The 27,337-nt window shown below is 41.3% G+C and overlaps 1 protein-coding gene and 1 long non-coding RNA gene across 3 annotated transcripts in view; one reads left to right on the top strand and one right to left on the bottom strand.

The window, feature by feature from the left end:
* Window positions 1–27,337, top strand: part of LOC122551613 (activin receptor type-1-like) — a 165,838-nt gene that overhangs the window by 25,343 nt on the left and 113,158 nt on the right. Inside the window, exon 1 of one of the 2 annotated variants that reach the window (XM_043693797.2) lies at window positions 25,616–26,357. The exons of the other annotated variant lie outside the window; for it this stretch is intronic. Coding sequence (XP_043549732.1) covers window positions 26,317–26,357 — 41 coding nt within the window. The 5' untranslated portion in view covers window positions 25,616–26,316. Of the gene's footprint in view, window positions 1–25,615; window positions 26,358–27,337 lie in introns of those variants that run through there. 2 annotated transcript variants of the gene reach the window in all.
* LOC122551614 (uncharacterized) lies at window positions 18,959–27,176 on the bottom strand. Its single transcript, XR_006312148.2, has 2 exons — window positions 26,448–27,176; window positions 18,959–19,066 (listed from the first exon to the last, which is right to left on the bottom strand). It is a non-coding gene; the product is annotated as an uncharacterized LOC122551614 (long non-coding RNA).

The raw sequence follows: 27,337 nt of genomic DNA, 5'->3' as shown, positions 1-27,337 counted from the left end.
GTATAAGATCACCCTTTATGCAGATGATGTTCTTCTTTTTCTAATTAACCCAACAATATCTGTGCCCCATTTAATACAAGTGATTAATTTTTTTGGTTCTTTCTCGGGGTATAAAATCAATTTTACGAAGTCGGAGGCCATGCCTTTGGGGGGGGGTCTTGTAGGATCTTGGGAGGGGGATTCCGATTTCCTTTCTGGTGGTCACAGGGAGGTTTCCTGTATTTAGGCATTTTTATTATTCCAGCCTTTGATCAATTATATAAAGCTAATTTTGTGCAGTTGCGAGAGAAGATAACCTTGAACGCTGGGAATTCTTCTGATATCTTGGTTGGGTAGAATAGCACTGGTTAAAATGAATGTTCTTCCTCGTTTATTATATCCCACGCAAATGCTCCCTTTGACGTTACCTAGGCAAGCGCTACAGAGGCTTAACAGTTGGCTCAGTTCTTTTATCTGGCGCCATAGGCGGTCTCATATTAAGCTTACTAAATTGCAGCTTCTGCAGGGGATGGCCGGGTGTGGACTTTTCAGATTTGATGAAATATTAATTAAGTTCCCTTATTATCCTATGTGGCTGATTGGGCTGGCCAGGATCTGCGGTCAATTTGGCTGGACATCGAGGCCTCCCAGACAAAATGCCCCCTCATTAATTTATTGTTTATGGACAAGATGAGAACTGTCCATTGCAGAAATCTGATTGTCCTTAACACTGTTTAGGCATGGAGAATGATGCGACAAGGTGAGGGCAATTTACATAAAACTCCCCTTTTTACTCCCATAGTAAGAATGTCAGGATTTCGGCCGGGATTGATGGATTCTGGCTTTAGATTATATTCCCTACAATATGGAAACAGGCCCTTCAGCCCAACAAGTCCACACTGACCCTCCAAAGAGTAACCCACCTAGACCCATTCCCCTGAATGATGCACCTAACACTTCAGGCAATTTAGCATGGCCAATTCGTGCGGCCTGCAGGAGGAAACCGGACCAAACCCACACAGACACAGGGAGAATGTGCAAGCTCCACACAGACAGTCGCCCGAGGTTGGAATCAAACCCGGGTCCCTGGTGCTGTGAGGCAACAGCGCTACCCACTGAGCCGCCATGCCACCCCAGCTCTGGGAGTCTAGAGGAGTTTCCTGTTTGGGGGATTTATTTGACAGGGAGGTCATGATGTCTTTCGAGCAGCTGAGCCAGAAATATGAACCATCTAGGAGGGACCTCTTTTGTTATTTTCAGATTAGGGACTTTATACAGAAAAAGACGACATTATTGGTTCATTCCTATAAGTCTGATGTGGAGAGGAGAGTACTTCGGTCCACAGGTTCTCTCTCAATCAGTACCCTCTATCATTTATTCGGAGGTAGTGTCTCAAAGGACATTGAATGGCTGTGCGGGATCTGGACCCAGGAATTAGGGGTGGAGATCTCGTCAGAGGTGTGGGAGAATATTTGGGAGAACATGAAAATGATTTTGATTTGTAATCAGAGGCAGGTTATGCAACTCAAGGCACTCTGCAGGGTTTATTTGACACTGAAGCAGCTTGCAAAATTTAAGACAGGAACGTCTCCAACGTGCCTCAAATGTAAAACAGATATTGGTTCTCTTACTCATTGTTTGTGGTCATGCCACAAATGTCGTAGGCGTTGGGGCGCTATAGAGAGTGTTTTGGAAGGGGTTTTGGGAACCGATGTCAAGGTAGATCTGGTGTCTCTCCTCTTCGGTCTGCTGAATCGCTCATTTGTGGATGTGCATTTGAAGAACCTGTTTAATTCTGATGAGTTGGGTGTCAGAAAATCCCCCAGAACTTTCAGGGTGACATAGGTTAGTTATGGAACACATTCCCCTGGACTTCCTTACAGGTATGGTGCACCAGAAAACAAAATGCTTTAATAGGATGTGGTGGCCCTTTTTGAACTATATAGATGCAGACTTGTCATGTAGCAGCGGGGTCTGAGTCTGGCAGGGGCCAGGGTCCCCTGAAAGGAAGAATCCCAAATAAATACGGGTATGCCACCTGATGCTCCCGGTGATGAGGAGCTTTGGTGGGATTGTGCTGAGTGTTGTAACTTAATTTAATTTAATTTACCTTGGTTCAATCCGATCTAATTTAGTTTTATTTGTTTAATTATTTATTGAATTGTAGTATGGGTACGTTTTTTAAAATCTGTTTTTTTCTTTTAAAATGTTTGTGCAGTGGTGTAGCAGTTTGTTTATTGTTATTGTTGTTATATCACATAATTGTTATACTATTTGTAGTACTTTTATAATTTTGTAAAAATTCAAAATCCTTTTCCAATAAAAATATTTACAAAAATTGTCATCAATAATTAATGATAATGGCAGTTGCTAATTTGAAAAATTGTAGGTCAGCATTGAATCATAGAGTCATAGAGATGTACAGCACTGAAACAGACCCTTCGGTGCAACTCGTCCATGCCGACCAGATATCCCAACTTAATTAGTCCCACGTGCCAGTACTCAGCCCATATCTCTCTAAACCCTTCCTATTCATATACCCATCCAGATGCCTTTTAAATGTTGCAATCATACCAGCCTCCACCACTTCCTCTGGCAGGTCATTCCATACATGTACCACCCTCTGTGCTGAAATGTTGCCCCTTAGGTCTCTTTTACATTTTTCCCCTCTCATCCAAAACCTATGCCCTCCAGTTCTGGACTCCCCAACCCCAGGGAAGAGACTTTGTCTATTTATTGTATCCATGCCCCTCATGATTTTATAAACTTCTGTAAGGTCACCCCTCAACCTCCGACGCTCCAGGGAAAACAGCCCCAGCCAGTTCAGCCTCTACTTTTAGCACAAATCTTCCAACTCTGGCAACATCATTGTAAATCTTTTCTGAACCCTTTCCCAACATCCTTCCGATAGGAAGGTGACCAGAATTGCACACAATATTCCAAAAGTGGCCTAACCAATGTCCTGTACAGCCGCAACATGACCTCTCAACTTCTGTACTCAGTACTCTGACCAATAAAGGAAAGCACACCAAATGCCTTCTTCACCATCCTATCTACCTGCGACTCCACTTTCAAGGAGCTATGAACCTGCACTCTAAGGTCTCATTGTTCAGCAACACTCTCTAGGACCTTACCATTAAGTGTATAAGTCCTGCGAAGATTTGCTTTCCCAAAGTGCAGCACCTCACATTTATCTAAATTAAACTTCATCTGGCACTTCTCAGCCCATTGGCCCACCTGATCAAGATCCCGTTGTAATCTGAGGTAACCTTCTTCACTGCCCAGTATACCTCCAATTTTGGTGTCATCTGCAAATTTATTAACTATTCATCTTATGCTCACATCCAAATCATTTATATAAATTAAGAAAAGTAGAGGACCCAGCACCAGTTCTTGTGGCTCTCCACTGGTCACAGGCCTCCAGTCTGAAAAACAACCCTCCACCCCACCACCCCACCACCCTCTGTCTTCTACCTTTGAGGCAGTTCTGTATCCAAATGACCAGTTCTCCCTGTATTCCATGAGATCTAAGCTTGCTAACCGGTCTCCCAAGGGAAACCTTGTCGAATGCCTTGCTGAAGTCCATATAGATCACGTCCACCACTCTGCCCTCATCAATCCTCTTTGTTATTTCTGCACAAAATTCAATCAAAACTGTATTTTTGATTTAAACTGTTTGTATTGGCTAAACTTTTTACATTAAATTAATCCTCAGACCATTGTATAAGTAAAGGACAAGTAGATGTAGGTTTGCTCGCTGAGCTGGAAGATTCGGTTTTAGACATTTCGTCACTTGACTAGGTAACATCATCAGTGACCCTCCGGATGAGGTACTGGTGGTATGGCCCACTTTTTATGTATGTGTTTAGGTTTCCTTGGGCTGGTGATGTCATTTCCTATGGTGGTGTCATTTCCTGTTCTTTTTCTTCCGGGGGAGCGTCCTGAGGAGAACAGAATATGGCATCACCACAGGAAATGGCATCATGGGAAATTATGTCACCAGCCCAAGGAAACCTAAACACATAAATAAAAAGAGGACCATACCACCAGTGCTTCATCTGGAGGCTCACTGTGATGTTACCTAATATGGTGACAAAATGTCTGAAACTGATCCTTCCAACTCAGTGAGCAAACCTGCATTCAGAACCTCAAACTGAGCTGCAAATCTTCTCAAAACTTGCTAAAAAGACTAGTATTCAATTAAAACTTGTTTGGAAAGTCCCAAAGCATTTTAAAACCAATGAATTATTTTGCTATACAGCAGCAAATCTGTGCATAACAAAGACCCTCAAACAGCAAGGAAATGATTGACTGATTATACTCTTTGGTGGGATGGTTGTGGAAGGAATATTGTCCAAGATACTGGAAAGTTCTTGTTGTTCTTCCAGAGATGGTAACAAATGTTAGTAACTAGCTAAAATTGGCAGCACAGTACTAAACATACTAAACTGTGAAGAACTATGTAATTTGTGTAATGTATATGACTTCTTCATTTTGAAAGCATTTTTTAACAAGTTGGGCTACTATCCTATGCCCTAGAAAATTAATGGTGGAAGTTAAAAATAGAATTTTAACAAGGAGATTAAAAACAGATGTTCTATGTAGTTATAAGCAGACATATTTGCCCTCAAGGCATATGACCTAAATATGATAGATAGAAAAGCTGAAAGTCAGGCAATGAAAGTAGTTGAATGAAATAATGTGAAGTATTTCTTATATCTAAGTGGCTTAATTCAACTACAGGTGGTCCTTGGGTTACAAATAGGTTCTATTCTTGAGTACATTTGCAAGTCAATTTGTATGCAAGTCAACACACAATGCAGGACAATGTAAAAAGCTGTTCATAGGTATGACAAAATATTTGTATGTTGTATGTGTAAAATTAATTATAATACACTCCTGTACAGGATCACATTCATAAGTGTGAGCATTTATAAATCAGGGACCCCTTGCATTCGCTTAATTACCTTGTTTCACACAATTATTTAAGTTAACAATTTGAACACCACAAATATGAAATCGCGAGACAAGGTGTGTAATTTATATATAGTTTAATATTATTTATTTGAGCTTGGATTATTGAATTTGAATTAATGGTATATGAAGGGTTTAATGATTAATTGTAAGTATTTCTATAGTCATGGTAATTAATTTTAAAACACAACGTGAGAGAAAGATGGTAATTCTGTTTGTTTGCCCTGGGACAATTTTACGATTGATGATTGATTTACAAATATAAGCAGTTGGCAATGGTTTTCAGTTTAGGAAGTCAGTGATTGCTTTCATTTTTCTTTTCATTACGGGAAGCATCCATTTCTTGGAAAAAAGAAATGTGTTTTTACTTTCAGTTGGGACTGTTCTGCAGGAATCTTGGCTGTAGCTAGATTGTAAAGCATTTTGTCCTGAGAAAGGGAAAAGATAGTTTAGAATTGTTAAAAATAGGTCAGTGTAAGGAACGTAGTAGAAGTTCCAAACCAGAAATGTTTGGCTAGAACGCTGAAAAGATTATTTGAAGGTGAAAAAGGTTTATCTTAGCTGTATGAAAGTTACAGGAAGATGCTATCAGATGCTCAAGATCATGTGTTAAAGCCATATTAAAATTAAGCACTAAAAGTGTGATAGAGAAGGGCATGCTCCCTCATGTGAGTACTGTTAAAGGTGCTTTTAGGATTAATGACGATATTGTCTTTTACCATGTGCTTTAAAATCTTTAAATTTACATTATATGTAAATAGCTTGTTTTGTTCTATTTTACCTTCATTTTTTGTGTAATAACCTTTTTTATTGCGAAACTGAAATCTGCAGCATTGCATTTTCTGTTTCAGTGAAAGATCACTTTGTTAAAAAAAATGAAACAAAATTTGATTTATCATGCCAGATCTTAGACAGAGATTTGACCTGTTTCATCATAACAATTGTTGGCTGATCCAGGACTTGTTAATTCACTGGATTTAAGAAGGATCTGTCTTTCTTTTTAAAATAATTGGTGCATGGTGGCTCTGAACATAAAGTAACCGCATTCTGGTGAAGTTTATGTTTGGAATTTGAAGACCATTTTGAATTTTCTAAGAGTTTCTGGGGGTGTAAGATATAACAGTGGATTATTTAAAAAATTTTGACAAAAGCTAAACTGAAAGAATTAGCAGATAAATGGAAGGGCAGAAGTAAACATAAGATAATGTAAGAATAGATGCTTCAAGTGATTATTCAACATTTAGAACTAGAAAAAAACCCCTAAAATTGGGAAGTCACAACTGGAGTTAGCTGAGATATAGTTAAAAATGAAAAGATATTGGAAATTAAGGAAAAAGATAAAAAGATAGAAATTTAAGACAGAAAAAAAGGACAGAAAACTTGAAAAGGAAAAAGAGATGAAATTTAAAAAAACTTGAACTTCAAAAAAGATAGATAAATTATAAAACATGGATTTACTGAAAAAAAGCTTTGGATACTAGGTAAGGAGAAGATAATAGCTTGGAATATGATTTTGATTCCAATGAAGAATTTGATTAAACGAAGAAACTATGGCAAAATTTACTGAGGATCGCATCAAAAGGTTTGAAAAGGTAGGTGCACACATGAAGTAACCAAAAGAGATTTGGATCTGCGTGTTTCAGAGGGTTTTGACAGATGCAGCTATGAATGTGGGCACCAGTTTGTCAGAAGAACAGTCTAGTACAAAAAGTACTGTTAAAGAGGTAATACCATGAGGATCTGGAATACAAAGCCTGAGAGCGTGATTGATACAGATTCAATCATGGCTTTCCAAAGAAAATTGGACCATTATTTAATGAGGAGAGAAAATACAGGTCAAGGGAAAGAAAGACAAGGGGATGGCACCACAAACATAAAAATATAAAAATTAAAAGCAGGAGTGGGCCATCTGGCCCTCAAACCTCCTCCACAATTCAATAGGATTATGACTGAACTGATGTGTGTCTAGAGTGTCGCATTCTTACCTACCCTCAATAACTTCTGACTTGCTTGTTAATCAAAAATCTATCTACTTCCACCTTAAAAATCACCAAAGATATTGTCAATGCTTCTCTCTGGGAATTTCAAAGACCAACTACACTGTTGGGAAGAAAAAATGTTCTCAGCTATTTTAATGGGTAACTCCTTAATTTTAAATTATGCCCCCTAGTTCTATTTCTTAGTGAGTTGCTCCTTCAAAGAACTAGACTAGACACAATGCCTGCATGTCCTCTTTCTGTGCTGTAACCGTGCTATGAATCTATAATTCCATGAATTTGAACAAATTTTGCAGGTTGTAAGGATTTATAACCCAATAATTAGAATTAGAATTAGATTTTATTGTCATGTGTACTCAAGTATAGGAAGACATGAGTACAATGAAAAGTGTACAAGCTCGCTATTCTCTGGTGCCATCTTGGTTACAAAACCAAAATGAAAAAAAACACAGAAAATTTTTTTAAAAAGTCAAAAGGAAATAAAACCTTCAGATCTTAAAAATCTTAAAGTCACTTATCTCCATAAAAGTCTATGGAAAGCTTAGCTACTAATGCATGTACCCAGACCTAGTCATGGCCTGGATAGTTGGTCAACCTGCAAGTCTTGCATCAATCACTGGAAGGAGCCATATTCTTGTTGCTGCTGCTGATGCCACTGCCACCTCTGATCGTTGGGAGGAGCTTTATAGCCACTGACCAGAATGCAGGAAAGACCCATGTCGTTGCTACCACGTACACCACCACGCTCAATCACCGGGATCGCCGGGAGGCTGCCAGCATTATACAAAAGGCCTGCTCTTGCTGCTGATGTCATGCTGCTGCTGTCTTCGATCACTGAATGGAGTCCGAGAGGCCACTGCCTCCAATCCTGCCGCTCCCTCAGATTGCCAGGAGGTTGCCATTATTCCACACATAGCCCGCTCTCGTGCCATGCTGATGACGCCGATTTGCCACAAAAGGCTTTAAAGAAAAGAAAATGAGGAAAACAGAAAAGGAAAAGTGCAAAAGTAAAAAGAGGGAAAGAAAACAAAAGAAAGAAAACAAATGGGAGTGGATGAGCCCTGGGCTCTGTCCTGCTACCCTGCTGCCATGTGGAATTCCACAAATTAATGTATTAATTATGGACTACCTTCATTCTGTAGTTTTTGATACTGTATGCACTTCAATGGTATGCAGAGTAGATTGGTTAAAATGTTATCTTAGTTCACTAAATATTAATGAATATAAAGATACTTCCTAATTTTCAATGGCTAAAAATTCCATTAAAAATAGCTGATGAAGAATGCACAAGACTAACAGAAGAGATCAGAGAAAATTTGAAATCTGTGTGATAATGTCAGATGATTTACCTATTTTAAGATTCAATTGATATCTGACTATAATTAGATCATTGCCTTGAATCTAAAGGTATAGAGAAAGATAGAAATGTCTTTCCTTTGCATTTTATTGACCTGGCTGAGATTTAGTTGCAGGTGGCAATACCTCCTGTTGCTGATGTCCCCTTTAGCTTGTCCGCTCACCAGACTGTCTATATCGCTAGCTGGAAAATTGGAGACAGAGCTACAATATGTTAATGAGATCGAGCCAATAGGTTTGGCAGCACATCCTAGCCTCCAGCCTTGCTGGAGATCATTGGGCATTTTTGGCCTCTTCCCCCATTTTCCATAAATATCATGTCCATTTCTTTGGAAAGTAAGCATACATGTATATATCTGAAAAGTAGCCAACAAGAACAGATTGTTGCCTTTGGGATTACTGGCTTCCCAAAGAGTATTAGATTAGATACACATGGCACCTCTCCTTGAGACAGCTACTTTTTAAAATTTTGCACAGGTTTTGATGGCTGAACATTGAACATGACTTTGATCATAATGTGAGAATTATGGAAGTTTGTGTGCAGTTCACAGGAAGATGTCACGATGTTGCCATATTGCAACAGTCGAATGCCCCAGCAATTTTCAGTAGGAACAGCTAGCTTATGAACACCTGGAGTTGAAAACAGAACGGATACTGTCACAGTTCTGGTTGTGGCAATGTTCTGCTGAAATGCAAGGGATCAACTCCAGATAGCAGCTTATTAGTTTTCAAACAAGAGTTATATTAAATCAATCATTTTAGTTTGAACTAGTGAATAGGTTTCAATACAGACTTCTGAGCTTGACACTGAAGCGTAGAATGCTGAAGAGCAAAGACTGACTTTTAACAGAACTACATGGCAACTTGTGAAGTGAAAGGCAATTTTTTTCAGTAGCAATTGACATGATGTTCACACTGTAACATGTACCTGCCCACACTTGCCACCCCACTGCAGAACTGAAATAGCTCCACAAAGGCGGGTATACTGTCACCAAGTCACACTTTATTTACATGCGCATAATACATGATACTGATCCAGTTAGCGCAGAGCCAGCTCCTAGAATGCACAGAGCCTCTAACATTTCTGTTTATATATGTCAGCCAGGGCTCCCTAATTAAATGAAGTTAACAGCCCCAATCAGGGAACTCATATTCTATGAGATCCATCTGGCTGACCTTGTTCCAATCAAGACATCCCTTACCATCTAAGTCCTGGGACATAGGCCCATTCTTTATCTTGTCGCCTTTCCTAGTGTGTTTAGCACACTAGTCTGGTTCCTCCAACACTGCTTCGGATACTGACAGCGAGTACCAGACCATAGACCACCTCTTGTGCTTGCAGTGTCTCAGAAGAGATTCAGTTTCTTCAGGTAGAAACAGTATTGAGGCTGCTGTGTCCATCTTGTCATCAAAGGTGAACGATGAAAATGCACAGGTTCTGACAGCCTTGCTGGATGTTCTGAGGGGCTGGATATGATTTGCTCCTGGCCTGTTTGCGAGGTTGCAACTTTCATATGGCCCACATGCTTGTTGAGGACCACCTGACCTACCCAAACTTTGTGCATCATTGGATGTGACCATGTATCAATCATTCTTATTGCCCATGAAGGGCTATTCCCATGGTTTCAACACCAAATATTGTCCCCTGAAGTAAATTGCTCCTCTCACTTAGAGGAATCTTACATCCGGCTGGGAAAATCAAGTTTAACCTGATGCAGAGTCTTCTTCCGTTTAGTAACTCTGCTGGAGCTATCCCTATAGTTGCATGAGGGATAGTTCTATAATCTAATAGGAACCAGGATAGTTTGATGTTGAGTGAAGCTGTAGGCTGTTCCTTTCTCTTTTGTAAATATTTTTATTGAGAAAAAAGGTTTTAAATATTTTCACAAAACTACAAAATCACTACAAAATCGTATAACAACCTTATAATATAATGACAAAAAAAGTGGAAAATAAACTACTACACTACTCCACAAACCACTGAAAAAAAAACCCTACAAATTCAGCAATTCAATAAATAACTGAGAGAAAAAAATTAAATTAAACCAAGGTAAATTAAGTTATATTTAGTTAAGTTACTGCACTCAGCACAATCCCACCCAAGCTCCCCACCACTGGGAGCATTAGTAAGCAAACCCATATTTGTTCAGGACTCCTCCCCCCCAGGGGTCCTCGGACCACTAGACACAGCCCTCATCACTACACAAAGGCCCTGTCTAATATGGCTGACACGTCTACATCTATATAATTCAGAAAAGGCTGCCGTGTTCTTCAGAACAGTTCCATTTTCTGGTGCACCATGCTCGTAAGGAAGTCCAGGGGGATGTGCTCCATGTGCCCAATATACTGGCCACTGCAGCGGACAGCTGGAACTGACAACCGGAAGCGGCAGAGAAAAACCACTATAAATGCTGGAGGAAACATCACAGTAGTGCTTCAAAGGAGGCTCCCAAGCACTGAGGATGTCACCTAGACAGGGGATGAAACATCTGCAACACAAATTCCCAGCTCGGCGAACAGAACCATACCAACGAGCACTCGAGCTACAAATCTTCTCACAAACTGTGCTCCATAACTAATCTACACCAGCCCGATAGTTCCAGGGGATTCTCTGACACCCAGCTCATTAGAATGTTCTTCCTCGCACAGAATGAAAGAATATTAAACAGTTTCTTCCTATGTATGTCCAGACAGGGGAGATTTGGTATCCCCAAGAAGGGGGACACCAGATCCAACTTAACCTCAGTTTCCAAGACCTCTTCCAAAACACTCGCTGTGGCACCCCAATACTATGAAGCTTGTGGCGTGACCACAGCAATGGGTAAGAATGCCAACATCTGTTTTACATTTGGGGCACGTTGGGGATGCTCCTGACTTAAATTTTGCAAGCCGCTTCAGTGCCAAATGAGCCCTGTGGAATACCTTCAGTTGCATAACCTGCATCCTGTTATAAATCAAAATCTTTGTTACCTTCTCCCAAACATTCTCACACATCTCTGACGAGATTTCCGCCAAACTTGATTGAGTTTTTGAAGAAGTAACAAAGAGGATTGATGAGGGTAGAGTGGTAGACGTGATCTATATGGACGTCAGTAAACCGTTTGACAAGGTTCCCCACGGGAGACTGGTGAGCAAGGTGAAATCTCATGGAATACAGGGAGAACTAGCCATTTGGATACAGAACTGGCTCAAAGGTAGAAGACAGAGGGTGGTGGTGTAGGGTTATTTTTCAGACTGGACGCCTTTGACCAGTGGAGCGCCACAATGATCGAAGCTGGGTCCACTAGATTAGATTAGATTCCCTACAGTGTGGAAACAGGCCCTTCGGCCCAACCAGTCCACACCAACTCTCCGAAGAGTAACCCACCCAGACCCATTTCCCCTCTGACTAATGCACCTAACACTATAGGCAATTAGCATGGCCAATTCACCTTGCTACTTTTCATCATTTATATAAATGATTTGGATGTGAACATAAGAGGTATAGGTAGTAAGTTTGCTGATGACACCAAAATTGTAGACCTAGTGGACAGCGAAGAAGGTCACCTTAGATTACAACAGGATCTTGATCAGATGGGCCAATTGGCTGAGAAGTGGCAGATGAAGTTTAATCTAGATAAATGTGAGGTGCTGCATTTTGGGAAAGCAAATCTTAGCAGGACTTATACACTCAATGGTAAGGTCCTAGGGAGTGTTGCTGAACAAAGAGATCTTGGAGTGCAGGTTCATAGGATAGTGAAGAAGGTGTTTGGTATGCTTTCCTTTATTGGTCAGAGTATTGAGTACAGGAGTTGGGAGGTCATGTTGCGGCTGTACGTGACATTGGTTAGGCCACTGTTGGAATATTGCATGCAATTCTGGTCACCTTCCTATTGGAAAGATGTTGTGAAACTTGAAAGGATTCAGAAAAGATTTACAAGGATGTTGCCAGAGTTGGAGGATTTGAGCTATAGGGAGAGGTTGAATTGGCTGGGGCTGGAGCGTCAGAGGCTGAGGGGTGACCTTATAGAGGTTTATAAAGTCGAGGTGCATGGGTAGGGTAAATAGACAAAGTCTTTTCCTTGGGGTGAGTGAGTCCAGAACTAGAGACCATAGTTTTAGGGTGAGAGGGGAAAGATATAAAAGAGACCTAAGGGGCAACTTTTTCACTCAGAGGGTGATACGTGTATGGAATGAGTTGCCAGAGGATGTGGTGGAGGCTGGTACAATTGCAACATTTAAAATGCATCTGGATGCGAATATGAATAGGAAGGGTTTGGAGGGATATTGGCCGGGTGCTGGCAGGTGGGACTAGATTGGGTTGGGATGTCTGGATGGCATGGATGAGTTGGACTGAAGGGTCTGTTTCCATGCAGTACATTTCTATGACTCTATGATTCTAATTCCCGAGTCCAGATTCCGCATAACCACTCAATGTCCTTTGAAGCATTACTTCCTAACAAGTAATAGAGGGTGCTGACCGAGAGAGCGCTCATAGACTGGAGCACTCTCCTCTCCATAGCTGAGTTATCGGGATTAACCATCAATGTGGTCTTTTTCTGTATAAAGTCCCTAACTTGAAAGTAACTAATAGCTCATATAGCTCATAGCTCATATTTCTGACTCAGCTGCTCGAAACACATCATGACCTCCCCATCAAATAAATCTCCCAAACAGGAGACTCTGCTAAATTCCCAGAGCTTAAAGCCAGAGTCCAACAGCGCTGGCCGGAATCCTAACATTCCCACTATGGGAGTGAAAGGGAAAGTTTTTTGTAAGTTTCCCTCACCTTGCCGAATCATTCTGTGTTAAGGACAATCGGATTTCTGTAATGGTCCATAAATGTCCTGAGCTTGTCCATAAACAACAAATTGGTAAGGGGGCATTTTGTCTGGGAGTCCTCAATGTCCAACCGAATTGACCACTGGTCCTGGCAGGTCCAGCCAACCACGTAGGATACTAAGGATCTCAATTGATATTTCTTAAAGTCCAGGAAATCCAAACCTCCCATTCCCTCCGGAAACTGCAATTTGTCCAGCTTAATAAGAGGCCGCCTATGATGCCAGATGAAAGATCCAAGCCAACCGTAAAGCCTCTGTAGTGCTTGCCTAGGCTGCATCAAGGGGAGCATTCACATGGGATAGAATAAGCGAGAAAGAACATTCATTTTGACCAGAGCTGTTCTACCCAACCAAGATGTCGGAAGATCCTCCAAGCACCGAAGGTCTTGCCTTATCTTCTCTAGCAACTGCACAAAATTAGCTTTATATAATTGATCAAAGGCCAGGCTGATAAAAATGCCTAAATACAGAAAATCTCCCTGTGACGACCTGAAAGGGAAACTGGTTCCATCCCCAAAATTGGATATTCTAGTGAGGCTCCCCACAGACATGGCCTCCAACTTCATAAAGTTAATTTTATACCCTGAGAACAAACCAAAGAGATTAATCACTTGTATTAAACGGGGCAGAGATGTCATTGGATCACTTAGAAAGAGAAGAATGTCATCCGCATAAACGGCGATCTTATGCCTGCCTGACTCTACAGCCAGGGCAATTATGTTGGGATCCCTCTGGATGGTCTCCATCAGCGGCTCAATCACCAATGTAAATAATAGTGGCAAGAGAGGGCACTGTTGTTGGCTGCCACTGCCGATACTAAAATTATCCGACCTTATACCATTAATGAGAACCGCTGCTTTCGGGTCACTACCACCCAATGCCATTACACCCACTGCCACCACACCACTACCACCCACACAGCCAACCACTTGGCAAAAACCTCTCCAAGACCAAACCGCTCCAGTACATTAAAGAGGTGCATCTATTCCACCCAGTCAAATGCTTTCTTTGAATCCAGGGAGACTACCAAGCCTGGAATCGAACCTTGCTAGCATACCAGACCATGTTTAATACTCTTCTAATATTGTTGGTAGACCAACAACCCTTGATAAAACCTGTCTGGTCCTCCTTTACAATGAAAGGCAAAACCCTCTCCAACTTTAACGCCAGCATTTTCGACAGAATTTTAAAATCCATGTTCAGTAACGAAATGGGCCTGTACGAAGAACAGTCCTTTCTTAAGAATAAAAAAAATCTGCTTCTCTCAGAGAGGATGGGAGGCAGTCCTGACTGTAAGAGTAGCTGTACATATCCAAGAATGGCCTGCCCAGCATGTCGATAAGCTCCTTATAAAACTCACTTTGAAATCTACCTGAGTCGGGCACTTTACCATCTACTAACAGAAAATATAAATGAAATGAGACTTTCCTCATTGCCCACAGGGGGCGCTTTACCACCTCACCGCCTCCTGTATTTCCTGGATTGTCAGGGGGACATTCGGAAAGGATGCCTGCTCTGATATTACACCTGGAAGGTCCAGGGTCTTAATAAAGGATTTGCCAATCTGTCCTCACAGCCCTCCGACTGGTACAGCTTAGAGTAGAACTTCCTAAATGCTGCATTAATCTTTTTGGCATTGCAAGAGTACCAACACTGTTTCTGATGGATGTGATAGATGGGGGGGGCGGGGGGGGGTATTCTTCTTTCTGGCCAGATACGCTAGATATCTACCCAGTTTGTCACCATACTCAAATAACCTCTGTTTTGGGGTCAATAAGACAATTAAAGTCTCCCCCTACAATTGTATGACGCAGCCTGAGGGCCATTAAGCTGGAAAGTGCATCCGTTAAAACTTTAAGGGGATGTGCCGGGGGCAATATACATTCAAAATCCCATATTCCTCTCCATGTGTTAAAGCTTTAAGAATTATGAACCGCTCATATTCATCCTTAATTTGGTCTAACACTTTTCGAATTTAATGATGAGAAAAACGCTTGTTCGAACCCTCCCTGCTGCAACTTCAAGTGCTCCTTACTGGTTAAATATGTTTCTTGCAGCAAGGCTATGTAGACCCTCTCTTTTTTAAGGCTTGAAAGTATCTTTTTTCTCTTAATTGGTGAATGACTCCCCTTAACATTCCAGGTGCATCATTTGAACGAATGACTAGCCATAGCCGTCCGAAACAATCCGTGACCCCCCCCCCCCCCCCGGAGGAAGAACCCCACACATAGCACGCCTAGTGGAAACAACCAAACAGTTCGTATAAACTTAAAAATACAGTTTCCAAAACTACCAAATCAAAACTTCTAACAGCTACTTCTACAACATACCAACAGAAAATACAAATGAAATGAGACTCTCCTCATTGCCCACAGGTGCGCTCATACTACCCATTAACCCCTCCATGGCTTCCAGCTGAAGCCATGCCAAGCATCTGCCCCAGGCAACACAAAGTTAAGAAAAAATACACACATCTTATAACAAGAAAGTTAAAAGTGGGTACTCAATCCGTCCCATCCATACTGTAACCATAGGCACTTCTGGTAGAATAGAAATATATAACTTCCCCGCCTCCCCCAATCACGCTCCTCCATCCCATACCAGAAGAGAAAAGCAAAAGGAAATGAAAAGAAAAAAAAAGCATGACAGGAGGGGAGAGAGAAGGGAAAAGAGAGAGAAAAAGAAATAAAACAATTATGACCCCCACGTATATTTAAAAAATACGTCCTGTCAACCAGGTAAACCAGGCAAATTAAAGGGAAAAGCAAAATAAACATCATTGCCCATATTATTCAAGCCAGCCAGTCTATTTTAAAGCATCCAGAAAGTCCTTTGCTTTTTTGGCGAGTCAAAATTGAACACGGACCCTCCGTGGCTGAAATGTAATGTTGCCGGAAATCTAACAGAATACTGGACATTCAAGTCCCTCAGCTGCCTTTTTACCTCATCAAAGGCCTCCCTCTTACAAATCATGACTGCAGAAAAGTCTTGGAAAAGCATAATTCATGATCCTTTGTACATCAGAGCCTGAGGATCCTTCCCCAGTGCTCTAGAGGCTTCCAGCATCATTTGCTTATCTCTGTAGTGCTGGAGTCCACTGGACCAGGCGAAGGCGTTGGTCCGATCGGAGCCTGTGCACTGCGACCCAGTGGGCCCAGCATGACTCGCACTTGGCCTGCCTCGACTTCCAGCTTCAAAAACTGCAGGAGGCATTGCTCTAAGAAGCTGATGAGCTGGCCTTCCTCTTCCCTTTCTGGAAGCCCCACCAGATGGATGTTCTTCCGATGGCCTCGATTTTCGAGGTTGTCGGCTTGCTCCTCCAAGGTCTGTACCCACTGTTCCAGGGCATGAACCCGACCCGCCAAGGATTCCGCCGCGGTTTCGGAGGCCACAGCTCATTGCTCTACCTCCCCGACACACTGCCTGAGACGCTGGATCTCCTGGTCATTCTTCTGCAGCATGACTGAGATCGTTCAAGCCTGGTCCAAGTCTCCTCCATTGCTGAGTCAATCTTCTCTTGGAGTTTTACAAGCTCTGCTCTACTCCGCAGCTAAGTCCCTGGAGCGATCGCGGAGACTGACACTGCGGCCATGGGTGTGTTCGTTATTGTGTGTGGGGCCTCTGCTTGCTGCAATCCTCATGGTCCCTTCCCTTTGGTCATTTTCCTAACTCTTTTAAACTGACACTGAACATTTGTAAGGGTCAAAAAATAACTGTTTCTACCACATTGGTAATAAAGGGTAGGTGGTGAGTGTGCCACATTGTGTGGGTTCTGTTGCAGAGCTCAGCAGGGCAGACCCACTGGGTCGCTGCCATCTTGAATCCTCCAGGCTGTTCCTTTAAGCCTACCTTCAAAGTTTGGACCGCTCTTTCGGCCAGACTATTGAATGATGGATAGTACAGAGCTGTCCTTACATTTGACTTTAGGAAATACTTGAATTCCCTGCTGGTAAATGATGACCCGTTATCTGTGACAATGCCTCTGGAAGTCTGTGTATTGCAAAAGATGCTTGCAGCTTTTCAATCATTGTCCCCTTGTCTGCCGATTGAACTCTATGTATTTCCAACCACTTTGAATGGGACACCACAATGACTAAGTGCATAAAGCCCACAAAAGAACCAGCATAGCTGACATGTAACTGAGTCCAGGATTTACCTAACCATTGCCATGAATGTAGTAAATTTTGTCCTTGTTAGTACGCTGGACACAGCCACACCAATGGGGCTATGTTGACATCCAATACTGGCCACCAGACAACTTCTCACCATCATCTTTATTTTGGAAACCTCTGGATGACCCTGATGGAGGTATCTGACGGTGACCTTTGCTCAGGAGAATCACTCTTGCTCCCACAATAAAATGCCATCCTCTATGGTGATCTGGTCTTGCTGGATCCAGAAAGGTTTCAATTTTGGTAGTGGTAACCCTTTTGTTTGCTCCATCACCACCAGCTGTTTCAGTTTTGCCAGGACCGCATCCTTTTGTGACCTCAGTCTGATATAGTCAGTGGTGCCCAAAGTGTGGCCAGAAAGTTTAAAAGCAGAATGGACTCCTTTGGGGGAGGCACCACTGGTGATGTATCCACCAGAGGGAAGCAGCTCAAGGCATCCCCATTTGCTATTTGGCCTCTTGGATGTAGTTCTAACTTTTAATTATACGCACTCAGAATAAGAGCTCACCACTGGATTGGACCTGAAACTGTGGGTGGCATGGCCCTGTCCTGTTTAACTAGCCCAAGTAGTGGTTGTGATCTATTAGTATTACAGATTTATATCTGTAATTTATAAATAAAGATATTAGTGGAATTTTCTAACACCAAAGATGATCACCAAACCTTCCTTCTCTATCTGTGTGTATTTTTAGTCAGCATCAGTCAAAGTATGGGAAACATATGCTATCAAGTGTTCCTCTCCACTAGGCCAATGGTGAGCCAATATGACCCCAATACCATACGGGTAGGCATCGCATCTCAGCACCATATCTCATTTGGGATCATACTGTGCCAACATCTTAAATGACAATAGCTACTTCGTCACTTTCTGAAATGCTACATCTTGCCTGTGAGACCATTTTCAAGGCTGACCCTTTCTAAATAGCAGATGTAAGAGTGCCAGGATGGAGACCAAATTACGTATGAATTTTCTGTAATAATGGACCAATTCAAGGAAATACCCAAGCTCCGGTTCAGCCATAGCAGCTTGCACACCTTTGATCACCTTCACTTCATCTTCCATTGCGTCTCCCTTTCTGCTTATGAGGCTTGATCTCTAATTTTATTTGATAATACTTGCCATATTAAATTGAAATATTAATGCAAGTTGTTGTTATTTTGTTGTGGTATCGTACAAAATTACCATTTTGCCAGTTCTAATCTTTCCCATTGATCAATGAAAACACATACCATAGTCTGTAAACCAAAGGTTCTATCCATTCTACCAACTTGACAGTTGACATGATTGGCAGCTTTTCCAAACTGGAGATGAGGGCAACTAGAACCTGAATGGTTGCAGGTAGATGCTCTTTCAAAGCTGCCAGCTGATGTTTTTGCATTGTCCAGCAGCTTCCACAAAGAAATTGAATTCTATGAAACTGAAAATGGAGTTTAGGTAGAGATACAAATTCCTGAAGTCAGCACAGTACTCAGTTTGAAGGGGGACTCCTCTGTATTCTCAATCATGACTTGGCAATTACATATCAGGTTTTCCAAATGCAATCACTTTTTGCTCCGTGTCCTTGTCATGTACACCTCTGATAAATCTTGCAACATAACTTTCCTAGCAGCATCTATAAATGTGACCTAACTGGTGGTGAATTGGAAAGTGAGACAAGGACACTTGTAAACGCTTGCACTTTATTTGCATAATATTTTTCACACTTGGTATTGTTCTAGGGGCCCAGTTTCTGTTCCTGCTTCCTTTATTTTGTGCCTAGAAAGTAAGCTAGATGGAAAAGAAAAGAAAGATCAATGTTATGCATTAAAATGATGGAATTACAAAGTGATCACTGGAGAAAATACAACTAATAAATTGTATGACTGGATATATCCAAAAAGGATATTTGCTTTATTTCCAAAACAGAAAAAAATTTTCCAAAACAGAATGCTTGTAGCTGCAATGTTAACTTATCTATTGTTGCCACAGATGGTGATTTTCCTGATAATGACTTCCAGCATTTTGTATTTTTGTTCAAATCTCCAGCGATGGATTTTTTTATTTGACATTTTCAATTACTTTGCTATGCCTCAGACAAAAATCAACAATTATTACAGAAAAATCTTTTTATTTTCTTACTTGCCTCCTTTGAGTGGAGTAGTGCTTTGCTTTGTGTCCTCCTAACCTTTCCTTGCTTCAATTGCTGTTTAAATTCAATCTGAACAGAGGCTTTTACAAATATGACAGCGATAGTGTCATTCAGCAACTTGTGTAAGGTTTGTCCATGTGAAATTAGAATTGAAAAAGAAGAAATTACTTTACTTCATTATCTTTACTGTTTCAGTTTTCTCACAATGACATACGTTGCGGGTGGTGTTGTGGAACATTGCTTTCAATCAACGTTAATTGAATAATTTGTTTTGCTTTAATGTTGGGTCTCCAAAACATGGTAATTAAAATAGTCTGTCAAAATGCTAGGCTCACTGTTTGGATAATAGCTTAACAATTATGTGAAAATGCTTGTTGCTAACAGGGCGTTATTTCATTCCGCCATGGAATTTGCTATTAGATTCTTTATCAGAACTATGAATGATGTTGGAGTAACTTTCCATCTACCTAATCTGCAACTATTCCAGGCTAAGTTCAGAATCTCCACTGCTGGCCTGGCTGTGATCCACAGCACAGACCAAGCATCAAATCTGGTACTCTTGTAGCAAGGTTGTAGGCAGAACATTTAGAACGATATACAATTAGTTACAGGATTCATTCCCCAGCTAAATCAGCACATTTCAGTCAGGGGAGGAGTCTAATTGCTTCCTACTTAAAAATTCTGAATATTTTCATTAAAAATAATTCAATCTTAACTTTGAAAATTCTTACTTTACAGTTATTAGGATTTTAAATATAAAAAATTAAACTAACATTCCAGTTTGACCTTCTTCAACAAACTGTGTCAGAATTATTTAAAAACTACAGACACACCCTTTCTTTCTCAGAGGTACTCCCCTCTTCACCAAATTGCTGGGTTCATGGAGAAACACTTTGCCTTCTAGATAACAGATGTACTTTTCCCTCCAAATGCCCCACATTTAAGAGAAGTACTTTTCTTCAAACTGCTGTCTCCACTTCACACAAACACACTTTTCTCCTTGGTTATCTAATCAAAACTCTATCCAGCTGCAGCTCTTTCCTGATACTGCTACTTTTTGGAGGGGAGAGGAATTCCTGTAAACAGACAGGAATTCATAATCAATCACAGCATTGGGATTTGCAAGTTGGAGCTTGAAGCAAAGAACTCCAGGGTGAAGTATTGGTGTCAGGTAGGAACCACATTCAGATTAGCCATGACAGGAACACTAAGCAATGTAATGGCAGTCATTTATTTGGCAAATGAGCACATGTTTGATGAACCTGACATTAAGAAAAGATCAGTCTGACAATACTGATGTTCACGAACAATACGACTCTAATTGGAACAGAATAGCTGAGCTGACTGGCAGATTCTAATTTCATAGGGGGAAAAAAAATCACTAGTGAAAAATCAAACAGTACCCTCGAAAATCAATAATGTCATGTCCATTTTACAGTTTTTAAACTGATGCAGTCAAAGTCGTAAAATCAGACAGCACTGAAACAGACTCTTCAGTCCAACCAGTCCATGCTGACTATTATCCCAAACTAAACAAGTCCCACCTGCCTGTGCTTGGCCCATATCCCTCCATACCTCTGTTTCACATACTTATCCAAATGTCTTTTAAATATTGAAACTGTACCTGCATCCACCACTTCCTCTGGAAGTTCATTCCACACACAAACCACTCATTGTTAAAAAGGTTATCCCTCATGTCCTTTTAAATCTTTCTCTGCTCACCTTAAAAATGTGCCTCCTAGTCTTGAAATTCGAGAAAAGATACCTGCCATTCAACTTATCTGTACCCCTCATGATTTTGTAAACTTCTATACGGTCACCTCTCAACCACCAATCAGAGTGAAAAATGTCCCAGCCTATCCCTACAACTCAAACCTTCCATTTTGGTAACAACCTGGTAAATCATTTCTGACCCTATCTAGCTTGATAATATCCTTCCTATAATAGGATGACCAGAACTGGACACAGTACTCCTGAAGAGGCCTCACCAACATCGCGTACAGCCTCATCATGACTTTCCAACTCCCATACTTGAAGGTCTGAGCAATGAAGGCAAGTGTGCTAAATGCCTTCTTAACCACCCTGTCTACATATGTTGTAAATTTCAAAGAATTATGTACCTGAACCACAAGATCTTTCAGTTTTACAACACTACCCAAGGAGAAAGTGACGACTGCAAATACTGGAGAAGTCAGAGTCGATAAAGTGTGGCACTGGAAAAAGCACAGCAGGTCAGGCAGAATCTGAGGAGCAAGAGAATTGACGTTTCAGGCTTAACCCTTAATTAGGACTGCCTTACTTTTAATTGTATAAGTCCTGCCCTTGTTTGTTTTACCAAAATGCAAGATCTTGCATTTATCCAAATTAAACTCCATCTGCCACTCCTCAAACCATTGACCCAATTGATGAAGATCTTTTTGTAATCTTAGATAATCTTCTTCACTGTCCACTATATCACCAGTTTTGGTGTCATCCACAAACTTACTAACCATGCTTCCTATATTCTCATCTAAAATCATTTATGTAAGTGACAAACAAAAGTGAACAGAACTGATTCCTGTGGAATACTGCTGGTCACAGGCCTCCAGTCAAAAAACAAACCTCCACCATCACTCTCCATCTCCTGCCATTAAGCCAATTTTGTATCCAATTGGCAAGCTCACCCTGAATCCCATGGATTTAACTTTACTAATTAGTCTCCCATGCAGAATCTTGTCAAAGGATTTACTAAAACCCAACTAAACAACATTGACGGCGCTGTCCTCACAATCTTTTTGGTTAATTCCTCAAAAAAAATGACTGAGCCTCTAATTTTCTACTTAGGCAAATCCTTAGAAAAAGATGACTGACTCTCATTCGGATTCAATGGGTTCTGAGATAGGTGATAAGTCCAAGCTGTGATCTACAGACTTTGCCATATTTCAGGATAAGTGGCACTTCAAAGGTCATGTAGATGAGGAGGTGGAGATGTGTGTGCTCTTTCTTATGCTTTAATATCACCTCTATGTTCTTTATGAAAGTTTCTTACTGTGTCGTGTGTTTCCAAATGAATCTTCTCCATTTTGGAGAATCAAAAGCCATTTCCCAGCATTTGGTAGAGATCTTTCATCTTGTCAGGGATGTTTTGAGGACTTCTCTAAAGTGTTTCCCTGTTACTCCTGTGAGTCTTTTGCCATGAGTAACTTTTGAGAAGGTTTGTTGATTTTTGGGAGCCTGGTGTCAGGCATGTGATTTTTAAAAAAAATTATTCATGGAATGAGGGTGTCACTAGCTCAGCCATCACATATTGTTCATCCCTAATTGCCCAGAGGGAAGTTAGGTATCAACCACATTGCTTGGGGGGGGGGGGTTGGCTGGAGTCACATGTAGGCCATAGGATGGCAGATTTCTTTCCCTAAAGGACATTAGTGAACCTAATGGGCTCTTCCTGACAATTGGCAATGTTTTCATGGCCATTATTAGACTTTTATTCCCAGATTATTATTGATTTCAAATTCCACCATCTGCTGAGGTGAGATTTGAACCCAGGTCCCCAGATCATTACTTGGCTCCCTGGATTAATAGTCTAGTACCATTTGGCCCAGGACCAATGTTATAGTGTATACAAAATACCATGTAAAGACTACCAAAAAACTACATAGGACAAACAAGAAGGGAATTAGCCACCAGGATGTATACACACCAATTACATCTCTATGACTATCACTCTAGGTGCAGATTAGTAAATTGTCCATAGTGTTCAGGAATGTGTAGGTTAGGTGCATTAGTCAAGGGTAAATGTAGGATAATAGGGTAGAGGAATGGGTCTAGGTGGGTTACTCTTCGGAGGATCAGTGTGGATTTGTTAGGTGGAAGGGCTTGTTTCCACACTGTAGCAATTCTATGATTCTATTTTCTGATTCTAGCCACCAAGAGGCATGACCAGCATTCACTTGTATTCATACACACGGACAATGAAGGAAACCAATTCAACTGGGACAACATCTCCATCCTAGTCAAGCCAAAAAGATACATACATGGGAATTCCTGGAAACCTGGCACTCAACTTGGAACTCCATTAGCAAACATTTGGAGTTGCACCCCATATACCAACCACTAAGAAACAGAGACAGCAACAAAATCAGAAATGACACCACCAACCCCAGCAGAACAGACACATAAATAACAAGCAGGACAGAATACCTATGCTTCAGCGGAGGCGCGCTGATGATGTTATCTAGATGGTGATGAAACATCTGCAAACAAACTTACAAGCTTAGCAAGCACTTGGCCATTGCCTACCCCATAAATGATATATGAAAGGTTCAAGAATACAGGAATCACAAAATTACAGTGCCTGATACATTGTGTAGACACAGATAGGTTACCAGAGCCCATATAGCTATCCAGTTGTAAATGTTGTAAATGCACCAGCCCCCACCATCTCCTCTGGCAACCCATTCTAAACGCACAACATCTTCTGCATGAAAATGTTTCCCCTTAGATTTAAAAAGAACCTTTCTCTTCTCACCTCAAACCTATCCTTCTAGTTTTGGACTCCCCTCCCTTTGAGCTATAGGGAGAGGCTGAATAGGCTGGGGCTGTTTTCCCTGGAGCGTCAGAGGCTGAGGGGTGACCTTATAGAGGTTTACAAAATTATGAGGGGCATGGATAGGGTAAATAGACAGTCTTTTTCCTGGAGTGGGGGAGTCCAGAACTAGAGGGTATAGGTTTAGGGTGAGAGAGGAAAGATATAAAAAGAGACCTAAGGGGCAATCTTTTCACACCGAGGGTGGTATGTATATGGAATGAGCTGCCAGAGGAAGTGGTGGAGGCTGGTACAATTGCAACATTTAAAAGGCACTTGGATGGAAAAATGAATAGCAAAGGTTTGGAGGGATATGGGCCTGTTGCTGGCAGTTGGGACTAGATTGGTTGGTATATCTGGTCTGCATGGACGAGTTGGACCGAAGGTTTGTTTCTGTGCTGTCGATCTCTATGTCTCTATGACTATCTATGCCCCTCATGATTTTGTAAACTTCTACAAGATCACCTCTCATTCCCCAAAGCTCCAGGGAAAGCAGCCCCAGCCTATTCAGCCTCTCCCTGTAGCTTAAACCCTCCAACCCTAGCAAAACTTTTGTAAATCTTTGCTGAACCCTTTTAAGTTTCACAGCATCCTTCCAGGAAGACCAGAATTGAATGTAGTTTTCCAAAAGTGCTCTACCTAATGTCCTGTTGTGGCTCCCACTCCTATACTTCCTTCATGTTCTGGACAGAAACAGAGAGAAGAAGGATGTTTAATTCATTTGCATTTTATTGTTAAAATGTGGACTATGGAGATATGGCTGAGAGTGAGGCTAGCTGGGTAGCTCTTTTGGGAGCCTGTATAAACACAATGGGTTGAATGGCCTCCTTCTGCGATTCAAAATGAAAACTGCAAAAACAGGCCATGATTTTTTTTCTCAGTGCAAAATATAAAATTTAGCATGGTTCAGAATTTTGTGTACATGCTTGAGAAAAAGTTAGAAGGGAATGTTAGGGACAAAGTTTTAATTCCTCAATAGATAACCAAGGTCACTGATTTACAAAATATGTAGAGAATAATGGAATGATGTTCTGTAAAAAAAAAAAAATCCCCAGTACTCTTTAATAAAAACAGACTTGGCTCAATCCGCCATCATACATCAATGCATTTTAACATCAACATCTCAAGTTAGAACACTTCTATTGTTTATACCCTGCAAATCAAGGTGAGATCAGCTAATGCTGTATATAAAAGACAAAAACAAGAATACCTATCAGAGACAATAAAACTGCAGATGCTGGAATCCAGCGTAGACAAGCAGGAGGCTGGAAGAACACAGTAAGCATTCTTGTATGGTATGTTAGCTTTACAATTTGATTTAAATCTGAATAGCAAATGTTCTGTTTGATTTGGAAACAATTTCAGTCAATAGGTGTGAATTAGATTGATGGTTACATAAGATTTTCCCTGGAGCACCAGAGGCTAAGGGGTGACCTTATAGAGGTCTATAAAATTATGAGGGGCATGGATAGGGTAAATAAACAGGATCTTTTTCCTGGGGTTGGGGAGTCCCCAGCTTTAGCCTGATAGGGGAAAGATTTAAAAGGACATCTTTTTCAAGCAAAGGTTGGTGCATGTATGTAATGAGCTGCCAGAGGAAGTGTGGAACCTGGTAAAATTACAACTTTTCAAAGACATCTGCATGGATATATGAATAGGAAGGGTTTAGAGGGATATAGGCCTAGCTGGCAAATGGGACTAGATTAATTTAAGATAGCTGGTTGACATGAACGAGTTGGACCGGAGCGTGTGTTTGCATGCTATGCAACTCCAATGACTCTATTTGCAAAACTACTTTGTGATGAACTTTATCATGGGGGTTATTTAACACTGAAAAGGTGCAATTGGTTTTCCAATTGCAAATGAACGCGCAGTGAAATTTCAACAGACAGGGTCTGATTTTCACTTGGTCGGATCTCCGCCCCTACGCCTCAAATACATATTACCTCTTTCTCCACCCCCCCGGGTATCTGCCTGAGGAAACTGGACAGAGAGGAAATGATGTGGTAATGGGCTTGTTAATTACGGCCCGAGACTGATCAAGAGCTGGTCGCCCCATGGGGTGGAGGAGGAGACAAACAAGAACCAATACCCATCGTATAGTCTGTATCGTCAGCTTTTCAACTTCTTCCCTCGAAGGCAAGCACAGGTCGCAACAAAATCACAAACTTGGGAGTTCCGGAAAAGCAATATCTGCTGAATTTGGCTGATAAAAGCAAATCCGTACAGTTTCAAGGAGCTTTGCTGTTCGTCTCCACACTCCGGCTCTATGACTGAACGTTCTTTCCAGTCCAGGCAGAACCCGGCTGAGGAGTTGGATTGATGTCGATTTCTTTTAAACAGGAATTTGAACTTCGCAAGAGGTAAATTAGAACTATTTCCAATTTGATGTAAGAGTAGCTGCTCAGAGCTGGTTGACATTTGTTTGTGTAAAAAAGTGTGCTGACACTCACCCCCAAATATCATTGATTCAAGACTCATTGTCGCCGAGATCTTAGCAAACTCGGCCAATTTATTGTTCGGCTTTTCTTCCATCTGGTTCAACTGCACGGCTTCTTTGTAGCTGCCTCGGGCAAACCTGCTCCCAGCTGTTACCAGGTTACAATGCCAAGTTTGAAACCTGTGAACAGGGTAACCGTAGGAGCCAGCCCAGAATCCTGGGAAACGTACAACTCCGGCGACTCTTCCCTGGAAGGATTTTTTTTCTCACTCTCCAGTTTAAATGGCGGTCTGGTATTGGATTATATTCCCTGCGGCCCGTGAGGGCTGGAGACTACACGACTGTCCGCTTTCGATGATTGGCTAACGCGCTTTCTTCAATTTTTAGTTCAGACTAAACTGCATCATAGAACATCGACTATCGTTAGATTGAAAACAATCAAACTGATAATAGGGAGAGGAATAGATAATAAGGTTTTGTTTAAAATTCTTATCGGAAGAGGGAATGCGATTGCTCTCCTCAAAGGCTATACTTGTTCTGGTTTCTCTTATACCACTTCATTTAAGTCCCATTAACCAGGCCTCCTTGGGCTACGTTCTGCTAGGTTTTGGACTGAATTCCACTTCATTACTATGTTGATTTCAGGCTAGATTGCTTGTGTATTACTGGTTTCTCTCCACACTGCTTCCCTGGGTCTTTCCCGCTGAACCGTGCACCCAATTCAGCTCTGGAAAAGACATCCTATATTGTTACTTATTGTCCGAAGGATTCTACCTCAAATCATTCCACAGCTATTGGAACAACTCCTTTCATTTTGACATCCACAGTTTTATGTTTGGCTTTCTGCAATGGCCTGTGTAGTGTAAGTTGTGCTTTTTGATCTGTTTAACTATCTTGCTTTCA

The sequence above is a fragment of the Chiloscyllium plagiosum genome, unplaced genomic scaffold, assembly GCF_037043375.1.
Source record: "Chiloscyllium plagiosum isolate Xiang-an unplaced genomic scaffold, Cpla_swu_hap1 HiC_scaffold_7, whole genome shotgun sequence".
NCBI classification, from domain to species: domain Eukaryota; kingdom Metazoa; phylum Chordata; class Chondrichthyes; order Orectolobiformes; family Hemiscylliidae; genus Chiloscyllium; species Chiloscyllium plagiosum.
Note: the sequence above shows the minus strand (reverse complement) of the source record. Positions and strands in the feature narration are given on the sequence as shown.